Below are 18,118 nucleotides of genomic sequence, written 5' to 3' on the forward strand. Positions count from 1 at the left end.
ATATTTTGAGGTTGCTGAAGTTGAGGAAATAATCGAAAACCAAGACTGCTTATGGCCAAGAAGGCAAACACAAGATGTGCAAATGCTAAAAAGTGCCATCACTTCTCTTCCAAATGCTGGGCAAGAGGATAAAGTTAGCTGGGATTCAACTCCTACTGATAAATTTACCACCTCCACAGTCTGGGAGGACTCTATCAGAGCAAAGAGACATGTCGATACCTGGTCTAAATTACTTTGGACAAAGTATGCTAAATTTGGGCATTCTTTCATCAGCTGGCTTCCTATTCTAAATAGGCTCTCAACACTGGATAAGCTGATCTCCTGAGGTAAAATAAATAAATGATCCCACTTGCAGATTGCACGAGGCCGTTGATACAAGAAATCATTTATTCTTTGACTGAATTTACACAACAGATTTACAATAAATATTGAATTCAGAATCCAAAGAGCTATGATGAATGGGAAGCAAATCTAAGCTAGTTGTCTGGACTTGGGAACTCAAAACCCAATAGAGGCTCAAAGTTGGCATGGTCTACAACAATCTATCAAACATGAAAAAATAAGTCCTCTACCCTATGCTGATGCTAGGCCTCATCCCATGATAACATCTTAACAAGCTAATAGATGTTAACTTTTTGATGTTCAAATGTCATAAGTTTTGAATTCTCGGGCTAATTGACCATTTATTGGCCATATTTGCTGTAAGGCTTTTGCCTTGTCTCCAAATTTTTTGGTAATATCATCCTCATCTCTTAAACCCAACCCACCCAAAACAAATTTTCTTTTTTTTTAAATTATTGGAATGGAGTGGAGTTCTGTTAAAACAGATGTCTAGGGGCCGCGAGTTGTCACTATTGAGTCATTTATTGTTTCTACCTTGTTCTTTTAAATTCCCACTTCCATGTTCTGCACCTGCTTCCATAATTCGAGCCAGGGACAAGTCCCTAAAATTTCATTAGGTTAAAAATTTTGGTTTCAGTTATAGAAAATTTATAATTGGAATTTCCGATCCGTTGTGTTAAATACTAAACTAACTGTACCAAAAATGCTTTCCCCTAATTAAGGTGGATGATAGGCTTAGTCTTCTAAGGTGCATTCCATAAGAGGTGTACTTCGCAAGCATTTCAAATACTAGGTAAATAAAATTATTTTAAAAGAGAGAGGCCACTAGATACCAGTCATAAAAACTTTGATACTCAATATAATCTCCAAAACAATGTACATTCTCCACAAAAGAAAAATTTTAATCAATGGGCTTCTTCCCTGTTATACCAAGGGGGGAAAATGTACAAAAACAGAACAAAACAAGCAGAAGAGGCAAAAGATATGGACAAGAAGAGGGAGCTTACGGTATGGGTAAGCTGGTTATGTATGATACAACAACAGTGATGTCATCAAGCTTGCCTCCGTAGTAGCGGAACCCAGCTTCCTGCGCAGCGGCAGAGAATGGAGTCTGCCGGTTCCTGTCCTGTGCTCGCTGCCGCGCCAGAGCTGCTATTTTCTGAGCCGTTACCTGTGGCCCCAAACCAGCTCTTGTTGCATGCACCACAACAGCGGTAACCTCATTGTTGTATAAATTGTCGAACAAACCGTCAGTGCCTGCAATGACGACATCTCCCGGCAGAACAGGGATTGTAAAAACCTGGAGACATTGTTCAAAAGAGAAAGGGGTGCTTCAGTATTTGCCACTACTCTAGCCAAACTCATTTCCATTGTGAGTTTGAATTGCTTATTGTGATGTGAGCAACATCTAAAATACGCCTTTTGAAAACATGCCGCAGGAAGAGTTTCCCAACACGATTTTAAACACAAAATAAGTCAAAACTGGAAGATTCTTTAGGGAAAAAAATCCCACTTTAATTCACAAAACAAACAATCTAGAAGTAAGTCTTATCATAATTATAAAAGCCTACCTAAATAAAACAGGGTTAGGGTGGATATGACCATCTTTACACGCATATATGGATAGGTGAAAGCAATAAGTAGAATATCCGATCATTGACATTCAGCCTTCATAACCAGTTCCCGTTCAATCAAACAACTGAAACATGTATCAAGGTTGGACCAGAAAATTTGAGAGTGATTTGTCCCACTCCCGACAAAGTCTTCCAGGAAATAACATTCAATATTAACAAGTAGGCAAAAACAACAAAAAAATTGACCAAAAATTCTTAATTATTATCATTACATTTTTTTTTAACCAATCAAGATTAACAAGTTGGCAAAAACAACAACAACCTTGACCAAAAAAACTTAATTATTATTGTTACTTCTTTTTTTTTTTTTTACCATTGTAAGTGGATAAAGTTTCTTCCATAAAACTCACGGAGTCGAGGCTCTATGGACTCTTTTAACTTTAAAATTATTCAGAATATTAATGAGAATCAATAGTTTTCCGTCTACACTTGCACCAAATTGAGTGACAGATTCACCAGTAACAAGAAGAAAACCTGGACAGAGAGGACAGAGAGAGATGGACAAATAAACAAGTGGAAATTAACAACCAGCTGAATGGACAACACTAGTAAAAGAATCAGTTGTAAGGATGCACATGGCATGTGCATCCTTTGGAGTTTTTTTGGGGGGGGGGGAAGGTTTCATAAGTAATACAATCATCTTGACAGCAACAATGGAATTGCATACTAGCGAGTAATACACTGTACGGGATGTTCTTAAAACTACAGAACAGGAAAAGACCCGGGAGAAGATATTCAGATTCTGACTAAAAAGGGAAACAAAATTTCTGCTGTGAAAACTATGCAAGCATGTTTTCATGAAGGTTAAATACAACCCATGGTAACAATATGAACCAATACAAAATATTTGATCACAAACCCTACAACTACAAGAGGTCTTGCTTTCTCTGCAACCTTCAAGAATCAGAAACCCAAGAAAAAGAAAAAGGACAACAATTACCAAGCCTTAAGTCTCACTAAATGGGGTTGGTCCAAGAAAAAGAAAAGCACAAAAAGGCATTCCCTCATCAGCACCACAAAGAACAGAGAGGCCAGCAGATCTTGCTAGATATGCCATAAAAATTCAGATAAATTTATTGAATTTCACCCATATATTTTGTGTAATTTTTCCGATAACATTTGCAACTATCTGCTATCAAAAAGAATTAAAGAACTGATGGCAGAAACCATAAGGTTATTTCTTGCGAACCCAATAAATATGGATACCAACCTCTTTATGCTGAATTGGCCAATTTTTATTGTTTATGGATCATAATAGGAAGGTTTCAATTAGGAAAAAGGCTAACCATCATCACAACTGAATTCATTTGACGACAAGGTCCACTTATTAGATATAAAAAAATGACCAATCAACCAATCCAGTTTCTAAGACTACAAGATATCTTCATTGGTCATGGCATACTGCTGTTTGTGAATTTATAGTACACCAAGATGTGCAAGATTTCATAAAAGCAGCAGCAGCAGCAGCAACAATTATGGGATTAACTCACTAAAGCCTATATAAATTTTGCATTTCATCTTGCAAATTAACAAAGACATTGAGGTTTTTTTTATAAACAAAGAAATTTATGAACTGCTATAATGCCCACCACAGTATTCAATGAAGCCACTAAAAAAGTCCAAATTCATATTTACTCAAAGAAGCATTAATCAAAAGAGGTAGGACAAAGCAGCACATCAACTAACCTGACCAGAGCTGGGTAGATCAGCACCACTCCCACTCTCCAGTTGATACGTAAAATTGAAACCATGCTGCTGCACAGGGGATTGGAAGACAGTGCAACCATCTCTAATCACAATAAATCCACTGTCACCTAGATTAATAGCATGAATTCCCTGCTCAAAGAAGCAAATCAGATGAACCCAAATAGAAAATGAGTTAATTACACCTTTGCTTTTACTGTTCAAGAAAGCACTGGCCAAAGAATCAAAATTTTAGGCTGTGAGTTGATCACATAGGTGGGCAAAACTATGGGGGTGAAATAACAGTGAATATTGCTCTGGTGAATGAGGTTTTTTTAAAAAAAAAATCAAAGTAGAAAAGAAAAAACTCAAATGGGTGTAGGACAGGCAGACCTTTCAAACAACTTCAAATTAGCCGTTGGCCTTAAAAAATCTCACCGAGGAGTCCATTGAAATTTTAATTTTACAAAGTCTTGTGCATATGGAGCATAATTGTTCTAAACAGAACATCTCCTGATAGGATTTCATGCGCTTATACAGCTTAATAGGTTTAGTCACTAAATGTGACCAGCAGCAGCCACAACTTGCTTAGAAAAGCCACATCCACCATGGAGGCCTAAAATGAGACCTTTAATATGGGATGTAATGGAGGGTGAAGGATCATACCACTTTCTTTTTAATCCAAGAATATGTCAACGACTTAAAAAATAAAACAAAATAATAAAAATCTTCATCAAGTTGTTTCTCAAAGTTAGGATTTTACCAAATCTTATGCATCCTAAGCATAATTTTTTTTTCCCTTTTTATTGCCCAAACCTATGGTGGCCTGGGCCCATTGGATCCTTGCCTTCTTACCATACACGAGGAGAATTAACTGTCCCCGCCACAACCAGCACTACAAAATCCTAGCAATCAATTGAATTATGCAAATTAAGCATCGCATTGATTCTTTGTTGAATTATGCAAATTGCAATCTCATTTAACTATGCATAAACATGATTATTTGACCTAGCAATCAATTGTGCTTTAAGTCCTTGGCAACTAAGATCTTGTTGAATTTAATTTTCGAAGGATAATATTTTGGTCGACAAACAAACACATTTGAACATTTGAATTAACTTCCAAAATATTCTTTGCAAGATCTTGTGAATATTATGTTTTTAATCAAGGACATATCTAGAATATTCTTTGCAAGGTACACAGGATAGCTCCCATTGGTAAAAGAGTGATTCCTTGTTGGCTTGTGGGAGAAATGGATGTTAAATTAGTTTGATCTTCACCACCAAGAAGGTTGTGGGTAGTAAATTTTCAATGAGGTACTAGGGAAGTGGATGTAGGCACTGAGTTTGGGCCGGAAAAATTATGAATCTTTAATTTCTTGCACAAATTACATTGGTTACAGTTCAAACTTATTGGAATTAAATTGTTTTAAATTGGATTTGATAAGCAACCCCTCCATCCCCCCTTCCCCCCAAAAAAAAATTGCAACTTCATCCAACACTAGGTTTTTTGGTCAACAACTTTTTCACTGCTTTAGCTGGTAAAACCTGGCCACCAAATTGCTAAATAATCTAATTTTCCTAAAAAATGCGATGCGACAACTTTCTTACATGGATATTGCTAGAAGAGAATAAGTCATTTTAGTAATTAGGTTGCTTGGGTGTGGGTATTTTTGTTTTTTGCCCTTAAGTCCTTTCTTTTATAATTCTTTTTTCAAGTAAAAAAGGGCAGACCTTGAGCTGTACGCAAGTCTCCAGGAAACTACTGCCTCTTTTTTCTCTCTTTCTTTTTCTTTTCTTCTCTATTTTTATTCTTCTCTTCTTCTATGCTTCAACTCTAACTTAACAATGTGGTACAGAGCAGCACTTCAGAACTTCATCCAAAACTTCAAGAGGCAACTCTGACCACAAAAATACAAGTTACATCCTATGAGGAATTACTTGAACACCACTATGCAGCCACCTCTTCTGCCCATCACTTTTTCAACTTCTGGTTCTAGAGATCCATTCCAACATGACTTGGATTTGCCCATTTGTGATGTAGGACAAGAAGCAAGGCCTCGGGAAGATCCTTGTTGCAGAGTACTCAAGAAGAATTGGATCAAGAATTGTTGCGTTTAGTTAGTAGTTTATTATGTGTTTAGTGTCAATTAGTATAAGATTATGTGTATTTGAGGCTTGTTTGTAATATTTGTGCAATGTAGGGGTTGGTTTGTAATTCATGTTGTTTTAGGGACATATGTGTAACTTCATGTGTAGAGGCTTTCTTATAAATAGAGTGAAAACCATGTCGTAGATGGTTATTGTTGGCTTTGAATTTGAGAAGTAAATGTAAGTTGCCCCCTTGTATCTGCTCTGTCCTCCCTTCCCCTACCTCTCTTCAATTTCTTCTAATCTCTCCCATGGCTGCAGAACATTGATGCTGCCATTGCATTGCCTTGTTTATCCTATTGCTCATTATGTTTCAATTCTTCACCTTCCTAGTCCTATGAGTTCTTTTGCCTTGTCTATTTCCTCTATTACTATCCCTTCCTCACTCGTTGAAGCACTTGGTGATCCTAGGTGGAAGCATGTAATGGATGTAGAAATGTATGCCTTGACCACTCTAGGGACATGGGATTTCGTGGATCTTCCTCTTGGTTCTTGTTGGTTAGGTATTGCTGGGTCTACACATCAAATATCTTCCACACAACTCAATTGAATGGCTTAAGACTCGATTGTTTGTTAACAAGTACACCCAAACATGTGGTATTGATTATTTTGAGACCTTCTCTCTGGTTACTCGACTAAATTTTGTTCATGTACTGATCTTGGCAATCAATTTTGATTGGCCATTATACTAGTTGGATATGAAGAATGCCTTTTTATTTAGAAATTTTCAAGAGGTATAAATGGGCCAACCTCTTGATATGTTGCTCAAGGGAGGATGGTAAAGTATGCAAGTTGCATAAGGCCATTTATGTTCTTAAGCAGTCTCCTCCAGCCCAGGTTTCACAAATTTGGTCTGCTGGTCTCTACATTTGGTTTAATCCGATGCTACAGTACTCTAGTCCTTTGGTCTTTGTAAGCAAAATGGAGACACAAGTGGTACTTCTAGTAGTTTATGTTGATGCAATTATCATCACTAGCGAGGACCAGAGAATTATTGCAATACTAAGCAGCAGCTTAAAGCTAAATTCAAACCAAGTGGATTTGGGTACTCAACGTGACATTTTTGTATTGAAATTGTATAATGTAAGGAAGAGTTGAATCTATCTCAGGAAAAATATACCATGGACTTGCTTAGTGAGACTAGTTTGTTGGGAGCTAAACCAATTGATACTCCTACGAATCCTGATAAGAAGTTGTCTAGGGATGTTGGATTAGACTTTGAAGACAAACATTGATATAAGCAGCTGGTTGGCAAGCTGATATACTTGACTATCATTAGACCTGACATATCTTTTGTAGTGGAGGTGGTGAGGCAACTTATGGAAAATCCCAAACAACCACATTGGATGTTGTTTGTAAGATTTTGCAGTATCTCAAAGACTCTACAAGGCAAAGGTTTGATATATAAATGTAATATAAAGTGATATCATGGGTTACTCTAATGCATATTGGGTTGGCTCTGTCAATGATGTCTACTACTAGATATTGTACATTTGTGAGAGGAATCTTCTTCTCTTCTTCTATGCTCCAACTCTAACTTAACAATGCAGTATAGAGCAGCACATCAAAACTTCATCCAAAACTTCAAGAGGCAGCTTTGACCACAGAAATATAAGTTACAATCCTACGAGGAATTACTTGACTACCATCATGCAGCCACCTCTTCTGCCCATCACTTTTTTGACTTCTGCTGGAGATCCATCCCAACGTAACTTGGATTTGTCTATTTATCACCGGAAAAGTACTTAAACATGTACTCTGTGGTCCCTGCTTAACCTATTGCTCATTATGCTTCAGTTCTTCAACTTCTTAGTTCTATGCGTTCTTTTCCATTGTTTATTCCTCTATTTGTATCCCTTCCTCACATGTTGAAGTGCTTGGTGAGCCTAGGTGGAAGCATGTAATGGATGTAGAAATGGATGCCTTGACTACTCTAGGGACATGGGACTTGGTGGATCTTTCTCCTGGTAAGGAGTTGGTTAGGGATCATTGGGCCCAAACATCAAATATCTTCCTGGCAGCTCTATTGAATGGCTTAAGGCTCAATTGGTTGTTAATGACTACCCAAACATATGCTATTGATTATTTTGAGACCTTCTCCCTATTATATGACTAAATTTTGTTCATATTGATCTTGGCAATTAATTTTGATTGGCCATTATATTTGTTAGAACAAAAACAACAATAAAACCAAGCCTTAAGTCCCACTAGGTGGGGTCGGCTCTATGAATCATTTTTTACCAATTTATGCAATCATGGACCATTTCTTTTGAAGGATTCAGGGATATTAAATCCTTACTCACTATCTCCTCCCAAGTTATTTTAGGTTTACCCCTACCCCTTCTACTGCCCCCCACAATAACTAACTCACTCTTCCTCACTGGTGCACTATGTGGCTTACATTGCAAGTGTCCATACCATCTGAATTGTCCCTCCCCTATCTTTTATAGGAGCTACACCTAACTCACCGCAAATATGTTATTCCTTATTTTATCTTTAAATGTTATACCACTCATCCATCTAAGCATTCTCATCTCGGCAACTTTTGCTTTTTGGATATCATGTTTCTTCGTCGCCCAACATTCCAATCCATATAGCATAGTTGGTCTTTTACCCAACCTACTTTAACTCTATGCATTACATCATCTTCAATTTCTCCTTCAACTTGCATAATAAATCCAAGGTATCGAAATCTAAAAGTGCTATTTATTTCTTCATCATCAAGTTTAACTTTGTCTCCAATATTCCTCCTATCATTACTAAAATTACATTTCATATATTCTGTCTTATTTCTACTTATCCTAAAGCCTCTAGATTCCAAAGTTTCTCTCCATAATTCTAACTCAGTCTCTATTATGTCCCTAGTTTCATCAATTAATAAAATATCATCTGCAAAAAACATACACCTTGGAACCTCCTTTTGAATACTCTTAGTCAATTGGTCCATCGCTAAAGAAAAAAAATAAGGACTCAAAGCAGATCCTTGATATACACCTACGGTGATTGAAAATTCTCTATTTTCTCCATCTATAGTCCTTACACTAGTCATTACTCTATCGTACATATCCTTAATGACATCAGTATACCTACTACATACACCCTTTTTTTCTAAAACCCACCATAGAATTTCCCTTGGTATCCTATCATATGCTTTCTCGAGGTCAATAAATATCATACACAAGTCCCTCTTCTTTTCCCTAAACTTTTCCATTAATCTTCTTAAAAGATATGTAACTTCTATGGTAGATCTCTCGGGCATAAAATCAAAATGATTTTCTGAGACCTTCGTTTCTAATTTTTAATCTTTGATCAACTACCCTTTCCCACAGTTTCATCGTATGACTCATAAGTTTAATTCCACGATAGTTATGCCAATTTTGAATATCTCCTTTATCTTTGTATATAGGTATTAAAGTGTTTTTCCTCCATTCATCTAGCATTTTCTTAGTTTTTATAATTGTATTAAATAACTTACTTAACCTTATAATTTCGTTATAATTCATCTGGCCATTATATTAGTTGGATACGAAAAATGCCTTTCTGTATAGAGATTTGCAGGATGAGGCATACATGTAGCAACCTCTTGGTATGTTGCTTAGGGGAAGGATGGTAAGGTATGTAGGTTGCATACGACCATTTATGGTCTTAAGCAATCTCCTCTAGCGAGTTTGACAAGTTTGGTATGGTGGTCTCTACATTTGACTGTATCTAGGGCTACTCTAATTGTTTTATTTGTCTGCAAAAAAGGAGACACATGTGGTACTTCTAGTAGTGTATGTTGATGATATTATCATCACTAGCAAGGACCAAAGAATTATTGCAAATGTTAAGCAGTGGCTTAAAGCTAAATTTCAAATCAAGGATTGGGGTACTCAGTGTTACTATTTTGCTATTGAGACTGTATGGTGTAGTAGCAAAGGGTTGAATCTATCTCAATGAAAATATACCACGGACTTGCTTAGTCAGACTAGTTTGTTGGGAGCTAAACCAATTGATACTCCTATGGATCCTGACATGAAGTTGTCTAGAGATGTTGGATCAGACTTCGATGAGAAACTTTGATATAGGCAGTTGGTTGGCAAGTTGATCTACTTGACTATCATTAGACCTAACATATCTTTTGCAACGGAGGTGATGAGTCAGTTTATGGAAAATTCCAAACAACCACATTAGGATGTTGTTGGTAGGATTTTGCGGTATCTCAAAGGCTTTCCTGAGCAAAGGTTTGATATGCAAATGTAATAAAAAATGTGTGATCATGGGATACTCTGATGCATATTGGGTTGGCTCCATCGATGATGTCTACTACCGGAAACTATACATTTATGGGAGGCAATCGTGTTATCTAGTATATCAAGAAACAAACTATTGTATCAAGATCAAGTACCGAAACAAAAAACTAAACTAATGCTCATATTGTTAGTAAGCTTAGGTGGGTAAGTCTCTTATGTCAAAGATGGGATCTTCATGTTTTGTGATAAACACGTTGCCAGTATATCACTACCAATAGCTATTTCATGAGAAGAAAAAGGACATTAAAGTTGCATGTCATTTTAGGGACATAAATGGAGCGGATTTGGAGTGAGAGGGGCATAAGCAGAATCTGCCCCACCAAGAATTACCTGCCCTGAATCCGCCTTGGGGCATTATTTATCATCTCTTTTTGGGGATCTAAATTCCACCCCGCTAGCTATAAAAATAAAAAATAAAAACATACAAAATTTTGGAAGGAAAAAAAAAAACTCATGTCTTTATAGTATAAAAATAAAATATTTTATTTTTAATATAATTACAGGTAACCTAGAATCACAAAACTCATCCCAGCTATTGCTCCAAATCTGTTTAGAAACTACAAAATCCAACCATATAGGAGCGGATTGGGGTGGATATCCACCAACCCAAATCTATTTTACATCCTTAGTCATTTTGTGATGGATGTTGTGTTGAAAAAGGCCGTGAGAACTCCCTTTGTGAAATCTGCAGATCAGTTATGTGATGTGTTCACAAAGCCTTTATTTAAGCCTACCTCATCTAATGGTTGTAACAAGCTAGGGTTAGGTGATTTTTATACAACTCCAGCTTGAGGGGGTTTGTTAGAAGAGAATATGTTATTTTAGTAATTAGGTTGTGTGACAAAGGGGTATTGTTGTCCTTTTAATTCTTTTTATTCTTACTAAATATATAAGAGGAAAAACCTAGAGTTATACAGGAAGCTGCTGCCTCTTTTTTGTCTTTCTTTCTTCTTTTTTTCTTCTCTTCTTATCTACTTGTCTGCTCCATCTCTAACGTAACGGCGTTTATGAGGAAATGAGAAATTAAGTGAAGATTTTGTGTGAACTTTCCTGATCCTTTTAAGAGAAAAAAGCAATCATTACTTTATACTCTTCAAACCCTAACCCTTTCCCCCATCTCTCATCTTTCAAACCCACCTCAATTCAATTACAGCCAACCCTTGCTTAGGTTTTCTAAACTATACCACATGAATACGTGATTCAGCAACTATGACACCTGCAGCATTGCATTATATCAAAAGTAGTCTGAATTCTCAACTATAACCAAGAGAATATAACAAAAGGACACAAATTTGAGCCTCCCTTTGTGAGCAATAGTCCAACTATGGCCATTCAGAACTGAATCGGATGGTCAGGTTGTGATAATTTGGGCGGTGTTTGAGACATAAACCTAACCAACAATCCAAATCACAGCAGCATTGAAAACACTCATTCAAACAGTATACAAAATCACTAGCAATTGGCCAAAAAATGAAAAGACATCTGATGGAGCTCGTAAATTTGTTGGAATTGCAGCTATCAACATTATGTTAACGGTGAGGGAGAGAAAAACAGGGATTGGACAATTGGATTGTCAATAGCACATTCTCTCTTATCGCCATGGGTGAATGTACTGAGTATTGCCAAGAAATGACGTGGCAAAGCTAGACTCTGAAAAAAGAAATAACAAACCTGGCTTGTGAGTGCTATGATGCAGGCTGTTGAGGAACCTTTGGCTTTTGTGCCTGAGTGGGCCTTCTTTAAAACCTTAGCTGGGTCAATGGAACCCTTCGGCTCCTCTTGAATTGCAGTTACTGAATTCAACATTAATTCCCGGGAAAATTCTCCTGCATTAATACCAACATCTGCCCAGCCACCAACACCATCTGCTACACCAATTGCTTGTTCATCTGCACATATAAAGTGAGCATCCTCTCCACCTGTTTCTTCCTTAGCAGGATGAGGCAGGTAACATGATCCTGACAGTAGCTTCAAGATTCTGTCACCTAGAATATTTCTGAAGTTGGGACAAAGCAAATGAAATGGGTCCTGCTATTAGAAAAGATAAATCCTATCCCAAACAAAATTAGTTAGATGCTACCAAACCTCTCACAATGAAGCTGACTGAAACTCTATTGCACATGAAATTTAACTTTAGAGTTTTTCACCAAATTCAGAGGCCACTGAATTGGTTTACCTCAAAAGATTTATTTACTAATAGTAATTAAAGTAAATAAAATCATTTAGAATTGTCTTACTATGAAACATTCTTCGATGTTGTAAAGTTAACTTCCATTTCAGAACCCACAAAGAAAGTTATAATACATATAATGGCAGAATTAGAAAGCTACATTTTTTGATGGTGCATATCGAAACCAACTGTGCAGTGAGCTCAAAGTGAATATTTTGAATAGCCCACTGGAACAGGATTTTGCGTACAATTTTTTTCATATCAAATTTAAAATTTTAAAATTCAAATAATTATAGAAGATAGATATACAAGTTGCTAAATAAACAAATTGATACGTGTATATGGAAAAAACAATAATGTATGTTTATTTCAATAGAATGATGTAAATTTGGTGAATGATGTATCTAAAAGAAAATCTTAACAGCTCCATCCAATCAAAAATCACATCAAGGTTGCTCTTGTCATATCAAAATATCAAACAAACTACAAAAAAAAAAAGTAACAATCATAAACTTGCATCCATAAATGAACTGTTGCTTCAACTAAATTAATAATCACACAACCACAAAAATGTGATGAGAATTATGAGAAAAATTACCAAAAGAACTTTAAAACAACAAAGAAAATACAAGAAAGACAATAGGCAAGATATAGGATTGCTTACTGGTCAGAAGCAACTGCAGAACTTGCAATCTGTTCATCATTTGAAGAACCTTCAAAGGACAGATCAGGAGCAGCACCAGCAGCATGGCACGTCGAGAACGAGTTCTGGGAGTTTCTCAACCATAGCCCACCAAGTGGGTTGGATTTGCAAGTCCCCTGCATTACATCTAACATGAAATGCCCGTGCACCAGGGGACATTTTGGTGTTCCTCGATTTCTCAAACTCATGCTAGCCCTTTGGCAGCTGTGAAAACTTCTATCATTGAAGAAAACACCAGTAGGCTTTATGAATTTTGACACATTCCCACAACTTGTACTCAAGTCATCCAGATAAATATCCTGGATGACTGTTTTAGAACCAGAAGCAGCCATTGGTTGCCTCCGATGTGGCCTGTTCAAATGACTTCTTTGATATCCTAAAACCTGACTTGTTAGTTCAATGGCAGAAAAGGTTCTATGAACTGCTCCAACAGCCAAGAGGCTCCGTTCCTGATAAACAGAACGACAAGGCGAACTCACAGCAAACACTGCTGGATGTTGTAATAATGAATGCACACCCGCACGAGTTGAAAATGGCTTAAAAGGGCATAACCCAGGATTCCCAAACAACAATTTCCGCCTTCCTACTTGTTTTACTTTCCGCAAACCAGAATAGAATGCACTATTCAGATTTGAATGAAAAGTGCAAGACATCTTAGCCCCTCAAAGGAAAAGGCCCTTGATTCGGTACCACGCTTAGAGAAACCAAACACCTCAAACAACGCAAAAGATGAAATTTCATCATTTCATAATTTCCAATACATCAATCCTCGAGTTGTTAATCACCGATCCTTGCACCAGCTCTGTCAAGTAGAAATCGTATATAAATTGGCCAAACAAGGTCCGAATGCATGACCTTCTAACCTAATGCACAGAGACGCAGAAAAACAACAACAAAAGACAATACAGAAAGTGACACCCCCAAAGTTGATATTACCGCTGCTGGTAGTTCCAGCCAAATTCAATTAACCAAATATATAACAATGATGATCAATTCCCTCAAAACTTACATCCGGAATAGAAAAAAAAAAATGAAAACATAAGACACTCACTTGCATGATAAATGCAATACTAGAAACATGTAAATCTTTCAGCCACCAAATGAAATCATTCTGTTGTCTCTGTGACGAGAGCAACACCCTCAAAGTGAAAGAAAATGAAGACGCGCATACCATTTCATTTTCAGCAAAAAAGTGTTGAACGCACCTGTGATAACTAAATAACGCTCTGATTGATTGCAACAAGAACCATGGAAATCTTCCTTGTGCTTGGAATCGATTGGTGTCTGGAATGTAAGCCCTATAACGCAGAATACGTTGAGAGCAGCCAGCCCCGAAGAAGGCCAGCCACGATCGTCCTTCTCCGGGTGAGGGCTTTATCTCTGCGAACAAAAAATAAATTGCCAAACGGGAGGACATAGAGGGGCCGCACATACCTATGTTGTTGGAAGGAAAGAGGTGAACAACACGGGCCCGTGACTTCACGGGCCCAGCATCGTTTAGTATCTCTTGCTGCTGGGGAAAAAAAGTATATGCTCGCCAGCGGTAGATCTTTCGTTCAATCGGGTTACGTGGAGGGACAATACTGGAAATTGATTAGAAAAACTAGGCAAAATGGATAAAAACTCGTTAATCCCATTAAATTGACTTTTAATCGATTCATACATTAAATAAGTCGAATATGATTTGAACTTTTTTATCCGCCTCTAAATGAGTCGATTGACAGATTTAGTATTTTATCCGATGAATACTCGTTTATTTGTTAACGCGCATGTTTCCTTTTAAGTGACACAAGTAACGCTTGTTATTTTATTTGAAAATACTATTATCTAAATTATTATAACTATTATTTTATTTAAAAATAAAATATATTAGATTAGATTTTATAATAACTACTTGATATATTAAGACTAAGTCTCCTGAAATTAAGTCGTTAGTTTGAAATTCAAATGGAAGATTTTGAATCTGATTTGAAATTCAAATGAAAGATTTTGAAAACTCACAATCCCTTGATAGTAGGAAATGTGAGAGGAAATCTTTCAGTGGATGGGGTCTTGACCAGTCTATAAATAAGATCTGTGATTAACCATTAAGTCACACATTGGTTTACGATGATATAGAACTAACCAAAAACCTTACTCCTACTCTTTTGAAACACGGTGAGAGTAAAGAGAATTCCCAAATCTCTTTCTCTATTTCTTATAATTTTCTTTCTTATTTTAGATCCCTTTCTTGAAGACTTGAGCAGTTATGGTTGGAGGTCAGATCAATGTTCTCTTCCGCTTGTAAACAATTATTTATTTGTAGTTTCTGAAATTATGCTTTCATTGGTGGTATCAGAACCAACTCCATACCATATTGCTTAGTTTCTATTATTCTAAAATCGCATGAAATTATTTTTCAAGAAATTGATTTTGATATTACAGTATTAATTTCTATGATGAAATTCACTTGGCATGCACTTTCTTAAATATGCAAACTCGGTTTATGTATTGTGCTTATTTTACCAATCTCACGACATGTTTTTCTTTCCAAAGAGAAATTTTCTTTTTGATTAGTTTGTTCATTGAGTGATCTCGGTTTTATAGGAAAGTTTTTGTGTTGAGTTTTTCACGTAACAGTGAAGTCATCGTGAGGAAGTGAAGCTGCACCGGATTAGGAGGCAAGGAAGGGCCAATGGCGCTAGGTTTTTCTGAGTGCCAAAGAGGGTTGAAATGGCTTGGGTTGTGTCGTTTAGGCCTAAGGTATTGGGTCATGGGTTGCATCAAGCCCATTGAGGAGAAGAGCCTTGTTAAAGCTCACGGGCCGTGGGATTTGGGTCTGGCCCAATTCAGTAAACAACCTAGTTAGGTTTATAAAGCCTAAGCCATTGGTCAAATAGTGCGGCCCACTCTAAGGTATGGCCTGATAAAATGTGCATAGGAGACTCTGCCAACTTGACCCCTACTCGTACTCGACTTGCGCATTTGAACAGAGCTTGGCCCGGTTCAATGAACTTGTTGACCGAACCAGTTGACCGTTGACCAGACTAGACCGGTCAACCCTTTGACTTGCCGGCATACAGGCCGTGCTATGTATATGATTTGTCGGCGTACGGGTCTAACTATGGATGTGATTTGCCAGCATACGGGTTGAACTATGGATATGATTTGCCAGCGTATGGGTCGAGCTATGGTAAAATGTGAAATACCGGCGTACGGGCCGATAATTTTCATGATATACGTATATATGCAAAATGATATGATTGATTTGATAATTAATGGTATGAGATATCCATGTATCACAATTTCAGTATATGTTATATGATGTCAGAACCTGGTTGGCTTGGTCTAGACTAGTACTTGCACGGTACCGCTGCTATGTGTCCATGGTCATCATGATCATGATATTTGTGTTAACGCCGCTGTACGGAGTGGTGTGAGATTAGATGGTCAATGTGGTTTTTAAGAAATGTGTGAGCGCCCCTGGTGTACAGACCAGGTCTGCCAGACCCATCAGACTTACAGACTGTACTTTTGACTTGGTAGTGGTCGGCCAACCATTGTTAGATCCCGCCTTCGGGCCACACAACCCACTCATGTGAGGGTAATACATAACAAAAGTCAGCTAACCTACTAGGATTGTTTTCATATTATGTTATACGAGATGAATTATATTTACGAAAATCATGTATGTTCTGCAATGATTTGAAAATATATGTTTCCCAGATATGATACAGACATTTATACTAATATGTTTATGTATGATTTTATATAGAATACGAAAATACTCATGTTGCCACACACTAGTGTTAGTGTATTACCCTTACTGAGAGGTGTCTCATCCCAAAATTTTATAAACATTTTAGAAGCCCCTAACAGGAGAGCGGGTAAAGCCCCGCTGATCTAATACTGTTGATCTGCCCTTCCAGAAGGGTAAGTGTTTTGATAAGGTCTGATGTATTTTGTAGGATGGCCCTAAGATATCTCTTGGGTTGTGTACCATGTGTATATAAATATAGTGAATGTAGTAAATCTGGTATTGTGATGGATGATTTTGTATTTATGATATTATGATTGCATGTTTCTTGCTACTTAGAATTCCGTTATGTGTTCTAATGTATCCCTGGTACCCACGGGTCCAGGTGGGTTATGATCTTCTGAGTTTTTGTGATATTGATTTTATTATATTATGGAAAAAAATGTGGAAATTAAGCAGGTTATCACATAAATGGTCAGAAATACTTTATCTCATTTATTGATGACCATACGCGGTATATGTATCTCTACCTTCTATTTAATAAAGCTAAAGTACTAGATGCATTCAGGACATTTAAGAAAGTAGAGAAACAATTAGAAAAAAGTATTAGGATCGTAAGATCAGATGGGGGTGGTGAATATTATGGAAGATACACAGAATCAAAACAAAGATCGGGTCCATTTGTAGAATTTCTTAAGGATGAGGGTATTGTTGCACAATATACTATGCCGGGATCACCTTACCAAAATGGTGTTGCAAAAAGGCAGAATCGTACCCTTATGGATATGGTCCGCAGTATGTTAAGTAACAAAGATCTTCCCTTATATTTTTTGAGTGAGGCCTTAAAAACTACAGTGTATATCTTAAAATAGAGTTTCATCTAAGGCGGTTCCCAAAACGCTATTTGAGTTAAGGAAATGATGGAAACCAAGTTTAAGACACTTACACATATGGGGTTGTCTAATTGAGGTCAGAATCTATGATCCACAATTAAAGAAATTAGATCCTAGAACAATCAGTGGATACTTCATTGGTTATGCAGAAAATTCTAAGGGTTATAAATTTTATTGTCACTCACACGCACCTAGAATTGTTGAAGCTAGGAATGCAAAATTTCTTGAGGATATTGACATTAGTGGGAGCACTGTTTCTCAAAAGATAGAGTGGGAGGAAACACAGAATAAAGAAGAAATGGAAAAGGAAGAAATGGAAAACATTTCTTATGCGTCTGCAGTTGGCAGTTTGATGTATGCATAGGTTTGTATAAGACCAGACATAGCATTTGTAGTAGGAATGCTTGGCTGATATCAAAGTAATCCTAGAATGGATCATTGGAAAGCTACCAAAAAGGTTATGAGATATTTACAAGTAACCAAGGATTACATGCTTACTTATAAGCATGTAGACA

The 18,118-nt window shown here is 37.0% G+C and overlaps 1 protein-coding gene across 2 annotated transcripts; it reads right to left on the minus strand.

Annotated features, from left to right (window-relative positions):
• Positions 1–1,172: 1,172 nt before the first annotated feature.
• Positions 1,173–14,401, minus strand: LOC131158674 (probable protein phosphatase 2C 55). Of its 2 annotated transcripts, XM_058113548.1 has the most exons (5): positions 14,180–14,401; positions 12,936–13,423; positions 11,773–12,097; positions 3,663–3,812; positions 1,173–1,642 (listed from the first exon to the last, which is right to left on the minus strand). In XM_058113548.1, the coding sequence occupies exons 2-5, from the start codon at positions 13,304–13,306 to the stop codon at positions 1,346–1,348; spliced, it is 1,143 nt and encodes a 380-aa protein (XP_057969531.1). In that variant the 5' UTR covers positions 13,307–13,423; positions 14,180–14,401; the 3' UTR covers positions 1,173–1,345. The 2 variants fall into 2 exon arrangements, with proteins under 2 accessions (XP_057969531.1, XP_057969527.1); XM_058113544.1 differs by lacking the exon at positions 14,180–14,401 and having other exon boundaries at positions 12,936–13,775.
• Positions 14,402–18,118: the final 3,717 nt, after the last annotated feature.

This window comes from Malania oleifera, chromosome 1 (assembly GCF_029873635.1).
Source record: "Malania oleifera isolate guangnan ecotype guangnan chromosome 1, ASM2987363v1, whole genome shotgun sequence".
Lineage (NCBI taxonomy): Eukaryota > Viridiplantae > Streptophyta > Magnoliopsida > Santalales > Ximeniaceae > Malania > Malania oleifera.